The sequence below is a fragment of the Micromys minutus genome (genome assembly GCF_963924665.1).
Source record: "Micromys minutus genome assembly, chromosome: 6".
In the NCBI taxonomy this organism is placed as follows: Eukaryota; Metazoa; Chordata; class Mammalia; order Rodentia; family Muridae; genus Micromys; species Micromys minutus.
In genome coordinates, this window is record NC_137975.1 from 74,811,337 (window position 1) to 74,835,098 (window position 23,762).

The 23,762-nt window shown below is 45.0% G+C and overlaps 1 protein-coding gene across 1 annotated transcript in view; it reads left to right on the forward strand.

The window, feature by feature from the left end:
• Positions 1–23,148, forward strand: part of LOC308422075 (cytidine monophosphate-N-acetylneuraminic acid hydroxylase) — a gene marked incomplete at both ends in the record, with an annotated part of 49,223 nt that extends 26,075 nt beyond the window's left edge. Inside the window, 6 exons of the mRNA XM_080918533.1 lie at positions 10,094–10,234; positions 13,653–13,827; positions 17,281–17,397; positions 19,526–19,641; positions 22,027–22,108; positions 23,134–23,148. Of these exons, the coding sequence (XP_080774659.1) occupies positions 10,094–10,234; positions 13,653–13,827; positions 17,281–17,397; positions 19,526–19,641; positions 22,027–22,108; positions 23,134–23,148 (646 nt within the window). The remainder of the gene's footprint in view (positions 1–10,093; positions 10,235–13,652; positions 13,828–17,280; positions 17,398–19,525; positions 19,642–22,026; positions 22,109–23,133) is intronic.
• Between the last annotated feature and the right edge of the window lie 614 nt (positions 23,149–23,762).

The window sequence follows — 23,762 nt, forward strand, 5'->3', positions numbered from 1 at the left end:
AGCCTTGAACCTGCCGTGATCCTTGTCCCAGCTTTCCGGTGACTCAGGGGCCACTGGGTCGTGTTGTGGCTGTTTTCTTTCCGTACACCTTGGCCCGGAAGTAAACGGAGTTCTTAGAAAGTGCTCATCCTGTCAGGGGAAGCCCTAGCTTCCCAGCAGATTATGTTCTACTGATCATTCGACATTGACAAAGAGCAGACACTTAGGAAGCAAGAAAGTATTGCGGAATGTTTCACCGAGGGGAGGGTACTTATGAAAATGAGCCAGAAGAGGGAGTAAAGACTGGAGCTCCGCCCCTGGCTGTGCTTTGTGAGGAGGCCACGCCTCTGCTACTGAAGTACAGTAGAGATCACAGCTCAAGCCCCATACTTGTGACTTGGTGGCACATCTGTGGCCCCAGGCTGGGGACTTGGTGGCACACGTGTGTGGAACAGAGCTTAAAGAGGAACTGAAATTAAAACCACAGCCTGAAGATGGTGTTTTTGAATTTTTAGCATAAACATGGCCTGTCTATATTATTTAGTAAAGTAAAAAATCTAAACTTCCATAGATCGAGACAACACCTAGATCACATAAAATCATTTTCATAGGGAAAGGGCGGGATCAAAAATGAAATATAAAGAAAACAGGCAAACTTTCCATGTCGGGGGGGGGGGGGGGTTGGGGGGAAGGAAGTGCAACAGATAACAGATTCAAACTGACACAGATGCTGGAACTATCAGGGGAAAATTCAAATATCTAAAGCCATGTTTCACTGAGTAATGGCGAAATTTCTTGACTGTAAGGAAAGAAAGAAAGCTAGTCACAGAGAGAAGATAGAAGAACCAAATGGAAAATGCACATGCAAACACCTGGGAGGTGTTCGAGGGCCCGACGGGATTGAGAAACACAAGAGGAAGTGGACTTGAGGAGAGAGCAACAGAAGCCATGGAACCTGTAAGCAGGACGAAAAAGATTGTGACAGACAAGAGCAGGGGACCCATGGGAAATGGCAAATGTCAGATATCCGTGAAGAAGAGGTAAAGACGACAGCACATAAACAGGGGGAAGAGTGCGTGGATGGAACCAAACTTAGTGAGAAGCACAGACTTTAATCCCAGAAGGCACAGTAAAGCCTCAGACAGTATAAACTTGAATCAAAAGAAGTCTGGACCCATCAAAACAAGATTACCAAAACATAGAGATGCAGCAATATCAAATTACCTTGTTTCATTTATCATTTTTAAATCATGGGAAACAATTCAAATAACTGGGCTTCTATTCAGAAACAGTGATGGCTAGAAGGAAGTAGAATTTTGATGTGTTTATAAGACAAAGAAACAGAAGAATGGCATCTAGACCCAGGAAAGAGACCATCAGGGCAGAGAGGGATGCAGACATTCTCATGGGGGAGGGCTCTCTGCCAACAGACCTGCCTTAGAAAGATGTATGGGAAGTTCTTCAGCTGTGAAGGGGAACAGAAATGAAAATATCTTGACATATTTAATGGGCAGCTTTTCTTTCATTAGATTCTTGGAAGGATTATATAACACCAATGTAATTATCTGTATATAGAAGTGTTAGTGATTAGATTGTGTCTGTTCAAAATTATCATGTTAAAGCACTGAGCCCCGAGTAGTTCAGAATAAAATTTGCTTGAAAGTAGGGTCTATACAAAGGCAATCCAGTGAAAATGAATTCATGAGGGCAGACCTTAATCCAGCTGACTGGTGTTCTTCTAACAAGGCACCATTTGGGCAGAGAGACACAGGAAGGAAAGATAGATGATATGAGGAGACAAAGGGAGGTGGCTAAGTCTGAGGCCACGCTCAGCTCTCAAAACGGATGGGTCCTGCTGAACTGTGACTTTTAACCTCAGCAAAACAATATTCCCATTTTACTTCTATTTTCTAAGCACCACCAGTGTGACAATTAGAGCAGTGATCCAACTCACATGATGCATCCTAAGTAGCTTGTGGGAAACTGGTGTAGGGGGTATAGAACGTTCTACCGTTATGATCCTCAGAGCAGCTAGTTAATAAAAGATATGATTGACAAAAAAAATTTTAATAGGCAGATGAAATAGAATACCAAAAGACTTGCAAGTAACCTAAAAGAAGCCAAAAGGGGAAGGAGAAACAGGAATGCACATATATTACAGACAAGACTTAAGAGATACCGATAATTATATTAAATATGAATGATCTACAGATCTGTAAATGAAACCATGTGGGATCTGTTAGGGTGGTCTGGCATCAGTCTGAGTGGTCCAGAGTGGTTCCTTTTCAGCATTCCACTCAAACTTCTACGTTTTCATGACTCACAGAGAGGAGAGTCAGAATAAAAAGGTAGTTTGTTTTAAAAAATAACAAAATTAAGCCACTAGGTGACAGAGATTGTAATGGATAAAAGGAGACAAACTATATGATTACCCACAAAACAAAACAACCCATTTTAAACATAAGCACAGAGATGGATGTTTACAAAGTTACTGCAGAAGAAGAAAGGGCTGGCTGATGCCAAATGAACGTAGACTTCAGGCCAGGTATGGGGGACAGAGTAACATCGGTTCACTCAGGAGAGAGAAGAGTCTGCTATTTGTACCTAACACTGAGAAAGCCGAAGGGGGGTGGGATGGAAACCCACAGCTGCAGTTGGAGGCTTCTGGATTCTTCCTTCAATGTATGGAAGACCAAAAATTCAAAGAATCGGGGAAGACGTAGACATCACATTTATAGAAAACTCAGCCCAGGGTAGCCCAAGCTATATTAAATATCCACCAAAGAGACCATATCCTGGGTCCCACAGCAAACCTTAAGGGGGTTAAAACAGAAGTCACACTCAGCATGTTCTGCAACCTCACTGGAGTTATGCTAGAGGTCAAAGAACTGCACTGTCTGCAGTTGCCTAGAAAGTAAACAGCTCCCTGCTGCTCTCTGGGCCCAGGAGGAAGTCTCAAGGAAAGCTGCTAAACATTTTGATGTGTGTAACAAATGGAAGTGTATTTCATTATTTGTGGGATATAAACAGCGCAGTGGTACATAACTGTGCCTCAGCTACCAGGGAGACTGAGGCAGGAGAAATCCTTTAACCTATAAGACCCAAATTGAGTCTTAACTATTTGAGGCTCCCAGGAATGAGATGAGAGATTGGGGATCAATACAAAAGCAAGAGGTTTATTAGTCCGGTGCCCTGGGGTGGCCTACATTCAGAGGAGAGGTGACCCTGAACCCTCTGTCAGTATAGTTTTTATACACTCAGTAACGGGTGGGCTACAGCCATGGTGATTAGGCATGCAAGCACTGGTGGGTTTTAAGTCAATTGGCTACTGCCAACATGGGTAGCATCTCAGGACCTATGCCCTACATTCCAGGGGCCACCCAGATAAGACACTTCTCCTTGGGAAGAAGTGCTTGACACCTGCCTGGGTCATATTTCTTCTGCTACACTCATGTGGTGCCTGCCTTGGTCATATATTAAGGTTCCTCCCCCTGTATTCCAGAAGCTACCCAGAAAAGGGTGAAGCACTCCTTTCTGGAGGGTCAGGGAACCACAAAAGCCCTTAGTGGAAGAGGGGAGGGGAGCTGTAAGACCCTCAGTGGGAGGCAGAAGCTGTAAGAGGGTGTAGGACTGTAAAAGCCCTTAGGGTCCCTCAAACCCAAGGTCAGCCTAGACAGCTTAGTCAGACAGTGTCTCAAAAAAGAGAAAAGTATAACAGAAAAAAGAAATAAAATGTGCATGAGGCCTTGGGTTCAATCGCTAGCATTGTAAAGCTTTCTAAAATGACTTACTTTGTAATGTAAGCTCCTACTGTAAAATGGGGCTGGGACTGAAGTCTGATGGTAGAACCCTTGCAGGGTAGCACACCCAGGCTAAGCAGTCTCCTAATTTCAACCCCCCTCCCCAGATTTAAAATTTTTAAGGTTTTAAAGAAAGAGCAAGATAAACTCACAACCATCACAAAGGAAGGAGTAATGGATGAGAAGGAACACCCGGTATATGCCTGGCCTCGGCTGCTTTCCTTATCTGCGGTAGGAGAGTCTACAACCCTTTTGTATCCTTGACTTGAAAGTCAGAACCATGTAGCTGAAGCTGCCAAGTTCTGCTGCTCGCTGGGCTGGGACTCAGCCCTGCTCCTTCAAGTTTGTCTCCATCAGGGTCTGTGGGTCGTCCCTTCACTGCTGAAGCTCCGCTTTGATTCCTCTAGAGATGGAAGCTTAGCCAAGTGGGAGCCTGCCCAGAGGCCACCCCTTTCTTTATTCCAGTTAGCATCAGGCTTTTCTTTAAGCTTTTTATCTTCTTGAGTTTTGGGCTGGACCCTACCTCCTGATGCCTTTCCTCCTTACGCTTTCCTCGTATAGACACACCTTCCATGGTCAGAGCTTCTTTATGCATGATAGCTTGGGCATGGCAGCAGCTTAGATATCCATCAACTGATGAGTGGATAGTGAAATTTGTGGTGGCACTGAACCATGTGGTACATCTATTCCTAGCTATTTAAGGGACCTGCACATTGGTTTCCTTAGCGGCGATACCTGTGTATGCGGGTTCCCTGTTGGTCACATCACTGCCAGCATCTCTCATCTTACTCTGAGCCATCTTACTCTTACCACAGTGGCATGAAATCTCAAAGTAGTTGTACTTTGCATTTTCCTCACAGCTTTTTAGACAGATTTTAGAAGTATTTCTTAGTCATTTGCATTTCTTCTTCTGATAAGTCTTTGTTCAGTTCCGTGGCCCTCTTTTGAATTGTTTCAGGTTTTTTGGAGGCAGGATACCAGGAAGACTTTTAGACAGCCCATAAGCCATGGTAAGATGGTTAGCTGCAGGAATCACAATGGCATTAGAGCTCACAGCACAACACTGCTTTCAGGGTTAACAGCATTTTAGCCACCCTGGAAGCAGTTTGGAAGCTGCTCTAACCGTCTTATATGGACTAGTGTTTCCACTTTTGCACATTTGCTTTTTAGTGAATTCAAATCTTTGTCCACATAAAACTATATGCAAATAAATAATAGCCATGTTTATAATTACCATGCCAACCCACATGCCAGTAGAACGGTTAAACAAACTATGAAACCGTAAGTTGAAGTTTGTGGTTCTCTACTCTAAGCTTCACGAGTGCTGGGATCACAGGTCTAGTACCATGCCTAACTTAGCTTTATCACTTTAAATGCTAACTACAATTTTACCAGTATTTAAATCTTGCTCAGTTTAATGCACAATTTATTTGCTTCCAAGACCACACAGTAGTAACTAAGTCCCCAGGCAGAAAGTCTTCATGAGTAATGCCATCTGGTTCGCATACCAGATGAATCCGTCTAAAAAAAACTGTGAAGGGAGAGAGCACAGTTCCAAAAGGTTATAAACCTTATGGTATGGATTATACAGCAATAAAAAACCAAACTTATAAAGCACAGGTGAGTCAAGCAGTGAGAGGCAATAAAACCTAATGCAAGAAAGTTTGAAGAGAGGTTCTGACTGGAGCTAAAGCCCACGGGACTGTGTCCGATGAAAGCTAGTGAGTCTACGCGTACTTAAAAGCATAAAGGCGGGGCCAAACTTGTTAAGTTTTAAACTGGTATATAAAACATTAGATTTCACCATAACATTTCATCCATGTGGATTGTTACTCTTGGCTCAGGCTCACCCACTATTTCCCTCTGACTGCTGGTAGGAAAACATTATTCCTCTAAAAGGAAAAATGAAGGTTATATAGTTATAGCGGGGGCGTCGGAGGACAAGTGGCACCGTCAGTTCTCTTTTACCTTGTAAGTCCCAGGATTGACCTCAGCTTGGCGGTTCTGTGGCAAGTGCATTTATTTACCTGCTGAGCTATCTCATTGACCTTTTTCTTCTCCCTTAAGATTTATCTATCTTTAACAGTTTTTTGTAAGTATACTTAACTTATCTAACTTATCCTGTGCCCCACCTTTCCTTTCTTCCCCGCCCATTAGTTCCTAGACAGTTGTATGCCTACTGCCGTGTCATATATGTATGTATAAACTTACATATATATGTGTATACATATATGTATATATATATAACATTTTATAGACATAATGGTTCTAAAGAAGACCCCAAAGCTAAAATACAATATTCCAGTCATATCTGTAACACAAACTGTGCTAAAATGCATATTTTATAGAGTTCACAACCTCTTGAAAAAATAAATACTGATTTTATAGTATTTGGAACATAATATTACATTTTATTTTAGTTTTTATTTGACTTTTTTTTTATAGATAGAATCTTGCTATGCAGACTGCCTCCTGAGTGCTGAGATCACAGCCATTCACCACCAGGTCTGGCTTAATTTTTATCATCTTAAACACTAAACAAAATTTTACAGATGCATACATTTGGCTCTTATAATTTTGTTGTTGTTGTTACATATATAGTGTGGTTGACAGTTGTCACACAGGGTGACTAAATTCCAGTGGAGACTTTATGAACGAGTGTCCTCTGCTCCATGAAGATCAATTTTAGGACTTGGTGTAAGGGGGACACAGACCACCTGTCCTCAGGACTTGGGGTAAGGGGGACACAGACCGCCTATCCTTAAGCAGCAAAGAAGTGGCTCACCTTCAGATGGGAGTGGTCAGGCACTGAGTAGTAAAGAAGCCAGTTTTAGAGATAAATTTTCATGGTGATATTTACTCAAGGATTGTGCTTGGCTTTCTGTTGAGTGGTGACAGCTGCACAGAAGGGACAGTGGCGTGGGATCTAAGCTCGGGGTCCTGCCACCATTTATCAAACCCAGTCATCCGACACTCAGGATTTCATTTGCCTTGTGATTAGACAATAAATTTGCCAATCAATACCCGTCTGTCACCATGTGGCCCCTGGAACCACCCAGTGTGACTTGTTATCGATGTTTTCTTCTTTTCTATATCCTCCTTGGTGCTGTTTGGCTTTCCCGGGTCCTTCAAATGGTTTTCAGTAAGAGTGGCCTAAGGTCAGAAGATGACTTCTATGGTCAGTGCTGCTTTTGCTTTTTTCGATATAATATTTATGGTGTAGCACAGTGATCAAGATGGGGGTGGGGAAGGAGCGTGCAGGGTAGGGTAGGAGACAGGGTGACACTGATGACTCGAGGTAAAATAATTGTCCTTGCAGCTCCAGTTTGTAGGAGAAAAAAACAATTATAATGCCAGGTAGCAAATGCTGTGGATTTGAGGTGGAGAAAGGTGGTAAGAGGAGCCCTTCTGGCTTAGTGAGGAGGCGTGGAGCTGGAACATTGTAGATTATGATGGGACCTGGTAGCGTATACCCGTGATAACAGCACTTGGGAAACACAGGCAGGAGAGTTGGCAAAGGTTCAAGGCCAGGTCTACATGGAAAGCCCCAGGCCCTTGTGAACTATACAGGAAAAAGCTGTGGAAAATGGGTTTTAGAGAAAGTCTGGAGCTCCACCTGAGTGCTGGGGCAAGGGACATTATGAAGAAAGCAGTAGGGGGCCGCTATAGGAACAATCATGCAATGATGAATAGTTTGGGGTTTTGCTGTAGGCATGGGAACCCCCGCGAAGTCTATTGAAGACAGCCATCATCTGTTGGCAGGCTGTGAATCCGTATTGTGGGAAAGGCAAAAGGGGAAAGACATTGGTTTGAAGACCAATTTAAAACTTACCCAGGAAGGAGTGGTGGGTGGCAGTGACAAGTGAAAGACAGTTCGGATGAAAGCAAAGCTAAGCAGCCAGAAGCACAGGCTGTCACAGAACAACTGGAGGTCCAAGCATGGAGCCAAAAGCAAGCTTTTGATCCCAAAACTGAGATGGTAAACCATCTCTGTGAGTTCGAGGCCAGCCTGCTCTACAAAGGAAGTAGTAGGACAGCCAGGGCTACACAGAGAAGCTCTGTCTTGAAAAACCAAATTAAAACAAAACCAAACAAAAAAGAAAAAGAGCTAGAAGAAGTGGGTATCTCTTTAGGAGATACTCAAACTTTGAGCACACTGCTGCCGGTGACAGCAACTATGAGCTCCGATTCCATACAGTCTGTTGTTGTTATAGAGAAACAGACAAAAATGCATCACGCTATGGAAGTTTGTGAACAACTGTGCTTCGGAGAGAGTGAGCAGTATCCCAGCTCAGGAGACGCAGCCTCCCTCACAGCAGGGAAAGACAAGAAAGAAGAGAGACAGCAATAAAGCCGCTTTACGTGGGGACGGAAGATCCGGGGAGGCGGCTCAGGAGTCACAAGCCTGCCACACAGGCACCAGGACCCACATTAGCATCTAGCACTCATGTGAAGCCTGGATGTGTACACCTATAATCCCAGTAGGAGGGAGTTAGACACAGACGGGTTCGTGGGGCTTGCTAGCCAATCCAAGCTCCAGGTCAGGGAAAGACCCTTTCTCAAAACAGTAAGTTGAGTTGTGGTGGAAGATGCAAATGTCTGCCTCTGACTTCTGCATGCACATGCTCACAGGTGAACACATGCTCACAGGTGCACACATGTTCACAGGTGCACACATACTCACAGGTGCACACATGCTTACAGGTGCACACATGTTCACAGGTGCACACATGCTCACAGGTGCACACATGTTCACAGGTGCACACATGCTCACAGGTGCACACATACTCACAGGTGCACACATGCTCACAGGTGCACACATGCTCACAGGTGCACACATGCTCACAGGTGCACACATGTTCACAGGTGCACACATGCTCACAGGTGCACACCATGTTCACAGGTGCACACATGCTCACAGGTGCACACATGCTCACAGGTGCACACAAGTTCACAGGTGCACACATGCTCACAGGTGCACACATGCACACACCCACACAGGAACTGAAGCAGCAGGAAGATGATGGTGTCAGGAGCAAGGACAAAGATGTGGGCACCTTTTAAGGACAGTGACAGTGTTTTCAGGAAAGAAACACAGACGTTTGTTTGTGTTCTATTTAATTATCTGACTAAATATCCAGTCTAGAGAACCAACCTGCAGGTCAAGAAAGCCAAATTCTCTTCAGTATTTATGTTTATCTAAGTAACCATAAGGAGAATCACAGTGACAAATCCATTTTCTCTAACTCAGTCATTTTCTGTCCCAACACCACAGTCAGTATGATGTGGAAATTAACAAGCTTTTCAGGGTTTGGTGTTTGTTTTTCAGAGAGGTGGTGGTTTGGAGTTTGATTTGGAGGATGCCCAGCTTTGATTACTAGCACAGTTAAATTCTAGATCTTGAGCTAAAGATGTTGGCCACAGTAGACCCTTACCTTTCATGCATGAGAAAAGAAGAAAGGATAGGAAAGGGAAGGGAAGGGAAGGAAAGGGAAGGGAAGGAAAAAGGGAAAAGGGAAGGAAGAAAGAGGAAGAAGGTTTCAGAAAGGGTTATCACTGAGGATACATGCTCTTCTGTAAGCAGTGGATTGTCTTGCCTGTTCCCTGCCCATCTCTCTGTGTGCACACATACTCATGTATGAGGGTACAGTGTGTGCATGTATGTATATGACCGTGGATGCCAGAGGTCAACCTTGAGTGTCACCCCTCAGGTGCTATCCACTTGTGTTTTTGAGTCGGTCTGTCATTGCTGGGATGACCAGCAAACCCTAAGGATAACGGTACGGTTTTGGTGGTTTCAAATGCAGAGGCTTTTCAGACTTTATTCTGAAACCTGGAGAGAGAGCCTGGGGCCTTGTCTGGGGTTTGAGTCTGTGCAGACTGTGTGGTACGTAGTGTTTGCTTCCTTCTCTAGTTTTTTCACTTCTATTGCAGTGACAGTAGAAATCTCATGGAGCATTGACAAGTTCATATCAAGCACTTAGTATGACACCTACCACGCACAAGCCAATCAGTCTTCATTCTGGTTGATATTCACTGTGACTGTGCAGTTACTGCTTGTGGATAATTTCTCTGCTTACTCAGGGTTCCTCTCACTTAATTCACCACCTGAATGTACTTAAGAAAAAACAAAGATATGCACTTCCTCGACTGATCAGGGACAACAGCCTGAATACAGTCTTTATTTTTCTTAGGTGTGTGTGGAGGGGGAATTGGAATACAGTGGGATTAAAGAGTAAACCAAAATGTTCACTGTCGCTGCTGCACACACAAGAGAATGCACTTTCTTATCTGGGAGCACTCCTATTTCTTAGGTATATTAAAGAAACAAACACCAAAAACGACCCAACTCAACTCAACAATCTTATCAAGAAAAACTCTAATGTGGTGACATGGACCCCTCGACCTGGAGCTACCCTCGACCTGGGCAGGATGCTGAAAGACCCAACCGACAGGTTTGGCTTAAATAATTATGGGGGGATAAAAACACCTAATATAATTTTTTAAATATTACGATAAAGGACATGCCTCCTGACTCACAACAGGTCCCTACTCTGAAGTAACATTAAGGTCTGTCAAGTAACATGCTAAGCTGCTTACCTGATAGAATCTCTATCTCACTTTTAAGCATAGAAATCTTAGAACCAGGTAGACTACCATACCTGCAATTCTAACCCTTTGGAGGTTGAGGCAAGAAGATCAAGCCTTATTGTACTGTTTGAGACTCTGACTTAAGAAAAATAAATATGTCTTACTATTCAAATAAAATAGACTAGAAATTATCACTCAAGTCAGACAGCTTTCTCAAGCATTTCATCTTGTACAACGGTTCAAGTGCTTCCATCACCCCAAAGCCTAGAGAGTAAAGGGAAAGGGGCTAGAGAAATGGCTCAGTAGGTCAAAGGATTCTCTGCAACCACAGTGGGTCAGAGTTCAATTGCCTGCACCCATGTTGGGTGGCTCCAAAAGTTAGTTTTCACCTCACTGCAAGTATGACTCGTAAAATTATCAGCACTTTTCAAAACATCAAACAGGGAAACAATTCCAGCAGAGCTGACACTGACTCAAGAGGCCTGTAGTTTCGTAAGTACACATCCTGAGTCACATGGTCATAAATTTCCCCCCACATATAAAAATACACATATTGCAGGAAGTGAACAGTAGAGCAGCTGGTGTTGTCCTTTGCTGACTTCCTAGATATGACTACAGCTTGGTCAGCTCTCGTTCACAGGGCTGTTCAGTCAGCTTACCCTTCCCTGGCATGCTCTCTCCTCCACCCAGGGTTTGGCCCTGTCTGCTGTTTCCTGGTTTGTGGCTGTGCCCCTCTCCCCACCCCGTCCTTCCTCCATTTGTACCTCCAGTTTAATTTTCAAATCACAATCTTCAATTTGCAATCCACTGACTGGCCATCGAGCAAGGCCACTGGTCATAACCAACATTTTCACTCAAGAGTGAAATTCACATTCACCAGTACAAATAAAAACTAAACATCTTGCATGAAGTGAGGGTTTTATTTCTGGAATAACCTTACAGCCTGGGAGAAATAGTTCTTAGCTGGAAGTGATGGTTCTCATCTGTAATCCCAGCACTTCAAGAGGCAAGAGGATTACCAAAAGTTCAAAGCCAGCCTGGTTTGTTTCAGGGTTACAGAGTGTGACCTCGCTTCTCCCACCCCACCACCACATGAAACAGTTCTTACAAGAATTATGGGCAAAATATTGGAAAGCCCTCTCTTTATTGCTGATAAGTCAATTCTTCGAAATTGTGAAAGTTGAAATTCTTTTCGAGGTCCCAGGTGCTCCATCATGGAAGAGGTAGGGTGTCTACTCAGAGAGTGAAGATGTTCTTGATTATTTCAGTTAACACACATCCTTCAAGAGCCTTCCTCCTTCTTCCTGATCCTCCTGAATCATTCTTTTTCAGACTTTTCACTATGTCCTACAGCATGTGGCAATACTGTCACCCCTACAGACATCAGAGTCGCCAATACCCTTGATAAAAGCAGATCCTGAGCTCCCCTCAAAGCTATGCGGGATACAACAGGTCTGAGATAGAGTCACAGAAAAGCATTCTGAAAACCAAGAACCAGTCCTGTTGTATCTCAGTGCTAATGTACAGTAAAGCCACGGTACCTAACTGCCTTGTGAAGGAAGAAGGGACAGGAAATCTAGCACTGTGGTCACAGAGCCTCAGTCTGAAATAATCGGCATTTAGCTAGGTCCTAGGGATGAGAAGATAGTTACAAGTACAAGGGAGACAGAAAATGAAAGGGGAGGGAGGTGGAAGGGGAGGTAAGGGAGAGGAGAATGGGAAGGAGGGAGAGAATGAGATTTTCTAGTCAGAGGCCATGGCCTAGCTGGGGAAGGGCAGGGCATCGACAAAAGATAAAGTTAGTACATGAATGCCTTCGATCAATAGATGATTCATTGAGACTTTTGATGGCGGGTGCCAGAAGTGCAGAGGACACAGCCAGAAAGAAGTCTTGATCCTCAGAGAGCCCTCCCAGCTGAATGGAGGCAGGAGGAGGCAGGGACGACACATGGAGCCCAGGGTCAACATGGCCTCCTAGACCAGGGCTTTGAATCTGTCCTGCAAGTAAGGAGAGCCACAGAAAAGGACAGAGAAAGAAGGATCAGTCTTGAGCTGTGCTTCCAAAAACCCCTCGTTTGTAGGGGAGAAATGCACAAGAGAGGAAGCTAAGACCAGGCCTCTGCAGCTGGGAGGCAGGGGAAGGCTATGGCTTCTCATAGGAAGGGATCATGACACTTCAGACTGACACCAGGTGGGGAGCTAGAGGAGACTGCAGAAGTGATACATCTGTAAGAGCCTCTGTGACCTTGGAGACACGCTGGACTCAAAGAGAAGCTTTGAGAAGACAGGTGTCTATATTGCTTGCAAACATTTAATAGTTGCAGGTGTGTTTGCCTTCTCAGAGGTTTCCTTGTGTATTTCACACCCTAGTACTTTCTCGAGAGTCCACGTTCCGTATGGACTATCTCCCCAGGATGAACCGAGCTTTAGGACTGTCTGTACTACTAACTGGATTGAAAAATAAAAGTACCCATCTGTCTGGATTAACAGCCAAAGCACAGTATATCCGAGGCACAATTTGTATGCTCAAGTATTTTCTGGGCACCATATGACCTGACTTTTACTAGAGATATAAACAAACATTTGTTCAATCCAGAAGGACAACACTAACAGACCAAAGAACCAGACCCACCCAAGTGTAGCTTGGTGAACTACTGAGTTCATTGGGGCCACTTATAGGGACATGACTGGATCAAAGGCAGCACATTACAGAAGATTTCACACCTATAGTTCCACTTAGATAAATGCTGTATCCCTGGAACTCACAGAGCAGCCTGTGGGTAGCTCCCCAGGAGGATGACCAACGCCCCAGGAGGATACCCTCTCCCCCAACCCTCACCCACTGTAGCTGTTGTTGATGGCTTATATAGCTTCGGGTTGGGGGCGGTGTCTTGTTTAGCCTTTGAGGTTTCTTAGCTTACTGAGTCTTGGGAGACTCCTCTCCAAGTAAGAAATGTTTCGATTCCCTTCAGTTCTTTTGACAAATGGCTGTCCTTAATTGGGATGCAGAAGTATCTGAGTGTCAATATCTACAAAGTTGATTCAAGCAGATCATATTCAATATCTCCATTGCCTAGCAATTTGGAGTAAAAGGGTCCCAACCAGGGATCTTGTGCCTTTCGATCTACAGATATACGCAGGGTTAGCCAGTGAACTCTGACTTGGGAGCCTTGTCTTACACAGTGTATAGAAAACGGCGTGGCTTAGGCTAGGAAGAGACTCTGAAAATCATCTGTGTCTTGCTGCTTTCTCAACAACCCTCCTCATCTTTGTGTCTTTAAGCAAGGGCATTGTGGAGCCTCCAGAAGGGACAAAAATTTACAAGGATTCCTGGGACTTCGACCCATACCTGGAGATCTTGAATTCTGCTGTCACAGATGAAATCTTCCTTCACTCCTCCTGGATTAAAGAGTACTTCACTTGGGCTGGATTTAAGAATTACAACCTGGTGGTCAGGGTACGCCTCCACTCTCTTGTGATTTGGGGGATCTTCGCAACCCCACAGTTTCCTGCTTATTTTCCAATTGGCGATTGGGAATTATCCAAACTATCCCACAGAGGATACACAAGCCATGTGAAAGATAATTCCCCTTTGAAACAAAAGGGGCCATTAAGAACAGCTCAGTTTAGCTTTTGTAGTATTTTTTTTCTCTCCTATCACCATGAATTGTTTTTTTTAACCACCATATAAAACAACAGGTTTCCTTGTAGCACTTTTCGTCTGTCCTTTGATTTGGTCGGGTCTCCAGCTCCTGGAACCCTGTCCTCTGTACCCTTCTGCTCCTGGTGTTCCCTTTCCGTGTGTGCTTCATGAACTACCCCCCCTCCCTTGTGGCTGTCTTGCACATCGTCTGACATGTCAGGGATGCTTAACTGTGAGGTTAGACAGTGGAGCCCACACAGAGGAGCCTTGATGGAACAGTGTGGGACAGAAGATGCTAAATCCTATCTGCACCGGTGCTGATGACCAAAATTGGCCCCAGGACATGCCAATTACCAGCTTTGGCATTCATGCAGTGGATAAACTGAGGCAGGTAGCCATTGAGGGTCAGTGTTAGAACCGTTGACAGGGAGTAGATCCAGATACCTACAAAGCTGCTGCTGAAGGCAGCTTGTCATTAGAGAAGTTACCCAGCAGAGTTTTCTCTGAAGGAACAAAGTTTAATTTATTGGTCTGGCACTCTCTGTGGCCAGCAGAAAAACTCTGATCTCTTTTAACTCCTTGGTACTGGCAAAAAAGAGAAGGAAAGAGAGAAAACACACACACACACACACACACACATACACACACACATATACACACACAAAGTGGATGAAGTAAAAGGCAAAGTCCAATAACTTTATACACACAAATATATACATACATAAAAACATGCATACATACATACACACATACATACATGCATACAGACCTATAAACAGACATATGCACATTCAGATAGAATGGTTAGAGCAAGGCCCCAGCAAGCAGGCACCAAGCATTTCACATATCTACATACATACATACATACATACATACATACATACATACATACATATATACACACACAATTGGTGGGTGAGCAAACTCCAACACTTACGCAGACAAGCTTTACATGTATACATACATATACATAGTTGATGGGTGGAAGGAACAATGTGCCGACCCCTACTCATACAAACTTCATGCATATACGTACACATACTGACAGATGGGAGGAGCAGCGTCCAGCCCCACGCTTTATTCTTTCTTCCATAGATTATATCTTCCAGCTAAATCTTAAGCAGTATGAAATTACAAAGTGATTATGTTTCAGTTTTCTTCTAGTGAATGATTTTGAAAAAAAAACAATGTATCCCCATTTTTTTTACAAAAAATAACATTATGTAATACAGGTAAAGATAACAAAATTTTCCCCAAAAACCCATATACATCTGTAACCGAGGAACTTTATAGATGAACGTCGGGTAAACAAGCAGAGTCGTTTTCTCAGCCATTTTCTCTTACCGACAGACAGCGAATTGTGGCTACAAAGAAAAGAGTAATTATGTTATTATTTATCTTTAAGAATAATCTTGTAAGAATCTTAAAAGAATCACAAATCTAAACTTTTATATAAAAATCAGTCATATCTACCTTAAATCCTCAGAATAAACATCCACTCATCAGTGAATCTTAATAAATCATTTCAGGACGCCGGGGGAAATTGATATGAGAAATCAGTCCTCACCTGTCCAGCCTCAGTCACATCAGCCAGTGCTGCCAATGTTCTTGTTCCCTGACCTTAGAAGGTCCCTTGCTTAACTAATTAGAGGTGCCTTTCTGAACTTCAAATTGTTTTCTAAGATTTCTACATCAGAGCCAGTGGTAAAGGCATCTCAACCTAGCTTTACTAGCAATTTACTTTTTCCAAATGTTTTCTAAGGGTGGTGGTGGTCATCGCTGAAAATCTACATCTCTAAGTCCTAGGGTGGTAATCGAATCATTAATCTGTCCCAGCAGCATTTCCTGAAAGAGATCAAGCAGAATCATTGTGACAGGGTTGTCCCACACCGCGGCTCACTCATATGGCTGTGGTAGCTGGCGGGCCACATGATTTCTAAAGCCATTTGTCATTTCTCCTTGCATGGTCCCCAGCAAGCAAACGTGCACAGAGCAGGAACCCAGAAGTTCCGGCTGTATGCCACTTAAGGTTTGCCGCAAGCAGAGCAGGCTGCAGACGCAGCTCTGTGTAGAGGGCACGCCTTGTACTCAGGGGACCCTGGCTTCCATACCTAGAACAGCAACAATCAAACCTAGCAGGCGGGGTGCAAGAGGAAGAAGAGGCCTAGGGTGGGCAGTGGTCAGGGCAATGCGCACATTTGGTGCCTGGGGTCTTCGGCGGCAGTAGGTTGGGGGCAACACTGACAGTCACCAACAGGAACTGGTTGTTCCCAGGAGAGAACCAATCCTAGTTCCTGTGCAGTCCCCTGAGCATCAGTACCAGGTCACACTGGCTGTACTCCAAAGTCACAGTTCTCGAAAAGCATGCTTGTCGGGCCAGCCTGTGGCCATATTCTCCCTGGTCGGTGAGGAATGAGCGCTGTGACTGTGTGCGCGTTGATCCCCACGCACCCCCTTCTTGGGCTGAGTTATTTCAAGATTAGGTTGTTTCTATATTTGAGGCATTCAAACATTCTTCTTTTAATGACATAAAAGAATGAGACGTAAGACCATTTTTTTAAATATTATAAAATGGTGATACTTAGATTAGCTCTCAACTACTTTTAAGGAAATGATCTTTGAAGCACAAAGCCCTGGGAAACTGAATGATATTTTCACTTGGGTAATCAGCTTGAAAGTGAAATCTATAGAATTTGTGATGACTATATATCTTTAAATTTTAAATTACTTATGTGTGTGTGTGTGTGTGTATGTGTGTGTGTGTATGCATTTGTGTTTGTGCTATAGTGAGTATGTGGAGGTCAGAGAGCAACTGGTGGGAATCAGTTTCCTCCTTCCGCCATATGGGCTCCAGGCACTGGACTCATGTGGCCAACCTTGGTGGCAGCACCTTTACCTGCCGAGCTGTCTCACTGGCCCAGTGAATGTCTTTCTGTTTAGCTGCTATGACTGTGAGACGTACACTCCACATTTTATGGTCCCTCGCCTGAAAGCATCCGGTGCTTCTTGCTGTCACATTGCTAATAACGCTCCGTGGACTGAAGTCTGGGTAGTGAGAGGAAGCAGCTTTGCTGATGTGTAAGAATGTAATGCTATCAGTGCCAGAGAGACACTGAAACAGGACAGGGAAATTAGTGGGGGCGGGAGAAGCGGTATTTTAAGCCACTGCTATGCTTTCACCGTGTTTAAGATCCACAGTCTTAGAGTTTCTTTAAGAATCCACCACTTGGTGGATTCTCTTTCATTTACTACCTTGTATTTGCACAGATGATTGAAACAGATGAAGACTTCAGCCCTTTTCCCGGAGGCTACGACTATCTGGTGGACTTTCTAGATTTATCCTTTCCAAAAGAAAGACCCAGCCGGGAGCATCCTTATGAAGAAGTGAGCGCCCCCCACCCCCTCCCCGCCGTAGGGATCCCTTCCTCTTCCTCCCTCTTCTTTTCTTGCCTGCCATTCTCTCTCCTCCCCCTTCTCTTCCTGTCTTTATTACTGCTCCTTCCTTCCTCCTTTCCCACCACCACTTCTTTCTGTTGACTCAAAAACAGAGCTCAAAATAAGTAAGGCATGATTTATCCTTGAGCCAGATACGAGTGACCATGACCTAGGAACACGAGTAAAGATTGCTCCAAGTTCCACACGCTGCAACGTGGAGATGACTTACGAAGTTTTAAATTTCAGAATAAAGTAAAATCTCAAGGGATTTCCAAAAGAGAACATCAGGTAGGTAGGTTGCAGCAAAGCAGAGAATGCTCGTCTACAGTCTTCACAGGCTATCTGACGGCATTCTTAGCTTTTGGGTTGAGGGAAACTTGTGGTGTGCTAAGTTAATGCATTCCAAAGGTTTTGTCTGATAGGCAAGGGAGTGTTGCTCAGACACAGAGGTGGGCAGTGGTGGCTGTTAAAGTAGCTGAAGACAGCCTAGGATGATTTTGACGATAGTTTACATCTCTCCTTCATCACTGATGTGTTTATACAAATATGAAGAGAGGGGGGATATGTTCTATGGAGGTGTGGTGAGGTATGGGGGAGGGGTGCTTTGGTGGGCTTATGCTGAGGCACCCCTTCCCCGTGAGGGACCAGCCACACGATGGCATAGTATAGAGTTTATTCGGGGCATAGGGAAGGGAGTTAAGAGGGTAATAGAGGCAGAGAAAAGGAGAGAGGGGGGAATGTGTGTAGAGAAGTAGAGGTCAGCCATGAGCACTTGGAGAGAGAGGGGGAAGGGAATGGAGAGAGAGAGGGAGGAGAAAGGCAAGAGCAAGAAAGCAAGAGAAAGAGGAGGGGCAAGCAGCCCCTTTCATACTGAATCGGGTATACCTGGCTATTGCCAGGTAACTGTGGGAGCAGAGTTTAAATAGAATGCCCCCAGGAACTCCACATACCATAAAACCCAACAAACAGAATGTTCTTCACAAACAAGGCCAGAATCCAAGGACTCCTTTCCTTTCTCAGCTCAATACTCATTCCCTGGCAACTGATACCCAAGGGTCAGAGACTGAAGGAAGCTCCCTGCTGGGACTCTGCCCCCTTCCAGCCAATGTATCAGTGAGCCACCAGTTTGCTTCCTTTTCCAAAGTTGTCCATTGACTTAGATCCATTTAACTCTGGCACTTTACAAGGAATTAGAAAACAAAGTCACTGAAATTGAGGTTTGTTTCTAAACTCAGCCAAGCTGGGCCTTTCCTTCGCAGTGTCGGTTTTATGCCGACCATGAGACCAAGCAGGGACATGCACACGCTCGCCCAAATGTCAGGACAGTACAAATTCCTCCTGAGCACCAGCACCCCAGGCTTTCCCTTCCCCCAGCATGGGACATGGGAGGAAATGTTAGTCTGGCAACAGCAGAGTTCCATCAGTCTCTAAGGACGCTCAATGGGAGTCTCTGGAGATGGGGTTCAGTCACCATGGGCATGCTCCATGGAGCTCCAGTTCCCAGGGAGTCTCTTGGCCATGGCCTTATGTCCAGGTAGTGTAGTAGGGATTCTTTAAGGACTTTAAACTCCTGGCTTTGGCAGGCTGGACACACACACATGCTGCCATGAACACAGAGGTGGCATACCTGCTGCCTTTGGCATTATTGAGCACCTAGTGTATATCCATTTATTGAGCACCTAGTGCATAACCATTTATTGAGCACCTAGTGCATAACCATTTATTGAGCACCTAGTGCATAACCTCATGATAAGTATTTTCTGTTCATAGTCTTGTCCCCACAGTCCTGTGAGAAACCGAGGCAGTAGTGATGAAACCACAGAGCTCCACCCCGGAGTTGAGCTGTGGATCCACACAGCTGGCCCAGCCCAGCCTCTCATCTGCACCCTGCTTTCCACCCCTCCATCCTGTGCTCTTGGCTCCTCACTGTTCTCAGCCTGTGACCTGCATCCAGGAGACTTCTCCCCTTCTTCTTTCTTTCACCCTTCACTCCTATCAGCAACTTTCCCCAAGGACGTGAGGGAATAAACCCCCACATTTCCAGGGCCCCCTGAGAGCTGCTCTGTTTGCACTTCAGGTCCGTAGCCGTGTGGATGTCATCAGGCATGTGGTGAAGAAAGGCCTGCTGTGGGATGACCTGTACATTGGATTCCAGACCCGATTACAGCGGGACCCTGATGTCTACCATCATCTGTAAGACATGCCAAGTTAGCAGAGATAGGAGAGGCTCCATCCCTTTTCCTCTGTGTATCATTCTGTAGCCCAGGCTAACTCCTGACCATCTGTCTCTACTTCATTATCTCCCGTAGGCTGGGCTTACAGGAATCAAGCAGCTTGAGCTCAGTGTTTTGTGCACTGGGGGGTTTACAGGAATAGCCTACTGTGTTAGTGCTGGCTTATATTCAGAAGCGTTATGTATTATTAAGATCATCTTTGGAATCTGGGAAAGAGCAATTTTCTGTCTTTACATGCACAAGATCAGAAAAGAGAATGTCGTCTTCTGATCACCACTGGCCCCCTGGAAAGTTGAAGACGTTTAATTTTTAAAACTCCGGTTATTTAAAATGTCTGGGCTGTAAGAGATGGTTCAGTAGTAATGGGTCCTGTTGTTAAGCCTGCTGACCCGAGTTCAGTCCCAGTGGGACATTGTTAGAAGGAGAGCAATGGCTACTGAAGGTTGTTCTCTGACCTCTACATATACACACCTCCACACATTAGAAACGCACATAAGATAAACTAATTAGGATAGAATGTTTTAAAATTAGAATGTCTAAGTAAAGCCCTCTAGCAAGTGCATTGGAATGTTCGTTTAATTGTTTTTAAACTTCTTTCCTTTACCATTTTGGTTTTCTTTGGTTGGTTGATTGGTTAAGACAGGCCCCCCACTCTATAGCCCAGATCACGCTGGGACCCATGATACAACCTAAGCGGTTCCCAAACCTCCCATGATCCTCCTGGCTCAGCTTCCAAAATGCTGAGATAACAGATGTGAGCCACCACATGCAGCCCCACCCTTTCTTGTCTTAAAGCTGTATTTTAAAATGCAAAGGACGTAGGCGTATGTGTCTGTTGTAGTCGTTACGGTTTCGATCGCCTCTCCTGCAACCCTGCTTCCTGCCCCTCCCTCCACCCTCTCAGAATGACTCTTGATAAAGGGCTGTGTCTTCCTGGCCTGTATCTCTGCATATCCACACTTTTGTAGATATAATGTCTTCAATAACATGTCACGTGTTGTTGGGGGGAGGAGGAAATGATACCGCAGTATCTCAGTGCCACACCAGCATTGACATTCTGCAACTTCATCTAGAATATTCCAACAACAACCCAGAACTGGCTTTTCTGCCCATCTTCTTACTCTTGGAGTTGGGACATACAAGTTTATTTTCAACAGAGCACATGTAACCAGTGCTGTAGAGGGGAAACACAGAACACCCCACCTTTCTTCCTCCACTCCCTCCCACCCAAAAACCTCTCTCTCGGTGTGCAAATTAATGGGAAAGGCGTTAGAACAGTTCCTCTGAGTGTACATGTGCAAGTATGCGTGTGTGCATGGGACACATGTGAAGGTCATAGCACACTCATGGCGGCTGCATAAAGAAAAGCAGGTAAAAGGGGCCTGTGGCTCAACTCCTTCTCCAGGGTATTGGGATGGGGAAAGTGTGCACAGTCAGGTGGTCCAGCCTGTGGTCTGCCTGGATAATTACATCACCTCTCAGTCTGTTCAGTGGGGATTACACAGCTGTCCTGGAACTTGCCTTGTAGACCAGGCTGGCCTTGGACTCACAGACTGTAGACCAGGCTGGCCTTGGACTCACAGACTGTAGACCAGGCTGGCCTTGGATTCACACCAGCCTCTGCCTGAAAAAAAAAATTAAATACAAAAAAAGTAAGAGCCGAAATACTCCTCACTCAGGCAGAACAGTTTGTATGGGTATCTAGTTTATCTCTCCTTCCCTGTTTCCAAGCACTATAGGAGGTTTCCCCAGCGAGGACAATGCTGGGCTCACTGGTGCACCAATATGGCCACCACCAGTCATTCCCCCATCTCTGTATCCTGTTTCCCATGGGCATTTTGATGTCAGCCTGCCTGATACTTTGCACCAGGATTCGGACCTCCCCTAACGGTCTTTGGCCATTGAGTCCTTTCTAGCTTTTCACCACATGGAATTGTAGTTGGATGGATCATGTCTGCATCTCTTGGCACGTTCCCTCTGCTTTCCTCAGGGTGAGGTCTTGTGTGTGCCATTTGTGAGTGTAGCGCAGTAGTTGGCTAGACCGTTCTTCAGGAAGCAAGATCACCCTTCTCCATCTCCGGAGGTGCGGTCACGTTCACTAATACTCCAACCTGATGCGTTGTGTGTCTTGTAGGAAGGTAACTTTCACTAATGGGGATTTCTTCAAGTGGGCTCACCACAGTCAGAGGGCTGTCCTGTTGCAAGGGACTCTGAAAACTCAGTAACTGAAACAGCTGGACAGGACTGTCCTCTGGGGAGAGCTGAGACCAGGCACCAAAGAAATCCCGGCCAAGCAAGAGGCATCGCATTCAAAACTCACACCTCTCTACTTGGTTTCTTGCAGGTTTTGGAATCATTTTCAGATAAAACTCCCTCTGACACCACCCAACTGGAGGTCGTTCCTAACGTACTGTGGCACATCCCGGGTAAGTGCCGCGTGGGGCTGGGAGACACCTCATCATGTGTCCATGGCTTCATCACCTGAGTTACAGAAAACGTGACTTCCAGGGCATCATCAAAGAGAGACCACATGCAAACACTGACGAGTAAGAATAAATATATTAAGCTATAAAGAAGACACAAGGACAGCTAGTGAGATCACCCGCTTAGTGTCCACAGGATCCTTGAAAGGGTAGAGGTGACACAGAGGAAAACGCTGAGTACCAAAGCAGAGAGAGCACTCTAAGCACAATAAAACTGGGAAAGAATTGGTAAAAGCAATGTCTGAGATGGAGGCTGATACCAGCTTTTGTGGCGAAAGTCAGATTTGCCCTTTTCACAACCAGGCATAGCCTCCTTAGCTGTGCTCCAAAGCTTGCTCCAACCCACATGTGATTGAAAGGTGCTATAGAAACGGTAATTTTCTTGACCCAAGCATTTATATTTGTTTATCCCACCAGTGCCGACTCCTTTGTATTTATTTCATGTGCCAACACGCACCCCTCCAGTTGCTCCTCAGCATCTATACAGAAAAGCAGGCCTGTGGAGATTGTTTGTCACCCCAGCAATGGAGAGAGGAAGACGGGCCGATCTCGGGGACTTGCTGGCCAGCCAGTGTAGCCTAACCAGTGGTTTCCAGCCAATGAGACCCAGCCTCAAAACAAGGTGGTCATCTCTTGAGGAAGACACCTGAACAGACCTCTAGTTCATGAACATATGTACAAAGTAGACAATTTAGTGCATAGCACGTACATGCCCCCGCCTGCATAACTATAGGTGATACACACTCAAGGAGGGAAAGAATACATTTCATAGCTGTGAGAAAGTAACCGACAAAAGTGACAAAGGGAAGGCAGGCTTTGTCTTAGCTCACAGTTGGTGGAAACAGACAATGATGTCGGGGAAGGCAGGACAGTAGGAGCAACAGAAGGCTAAACACATGGTGCTCCAGTCACCCCAAGGGGAGATGAATGTTTGAGCTTTGCTCACTTTCTCTTTCTGTTCAATCTAGGACCCCAGCCCATAGGATGGTGCCTGCACATTCAAGATGGGTCTTCCCTGTTTGGATGAACCTGGGAACAGTTTCATAGACAAACCCATAACTACCATTATTCATTGGTTGTGCCATTTATTCAGAGATGGCAAACAATGCCCCAAAATCAAGAATTTGTTCTTACATCTTGAACACAGCATTTTATGCCAAAGAAGACAAGTTTCTATCAGCAATGGACAAACACTACATTTAAGGGAATGTTCACATATGTGCCTGTTGTGCATTGTTGCAGAGACCGACTCAAAACCGCTTTACTGAGGCTAGTGATGTGGCCTGGTAGTATAAGATGTGCTTAGCGTGCATAAGATCCTGGGTTCCACCCAAAATTCATCCATCTACATCCTATGCAAGGAGAACTCAGGAAAAGCAAAAACAAGCTCTGCATGAAAAGAAAGCCTAACAAAAGGAGTGGTGTTGCCCAGGGTAGTAGAAACAGGAGGGAAAGCTACAAAACTCCAGCAACAGAAAGGAAGAAAGCTAAAGAAGAGATGGTGGGAGGGAAGTGGGGGAGACTAGAAGAAAATGGGAAAGAGGAGATGCCTCTGGTAAGAATGTGAAATGTTCTTTGATAGATCCGCCCCCCAGGC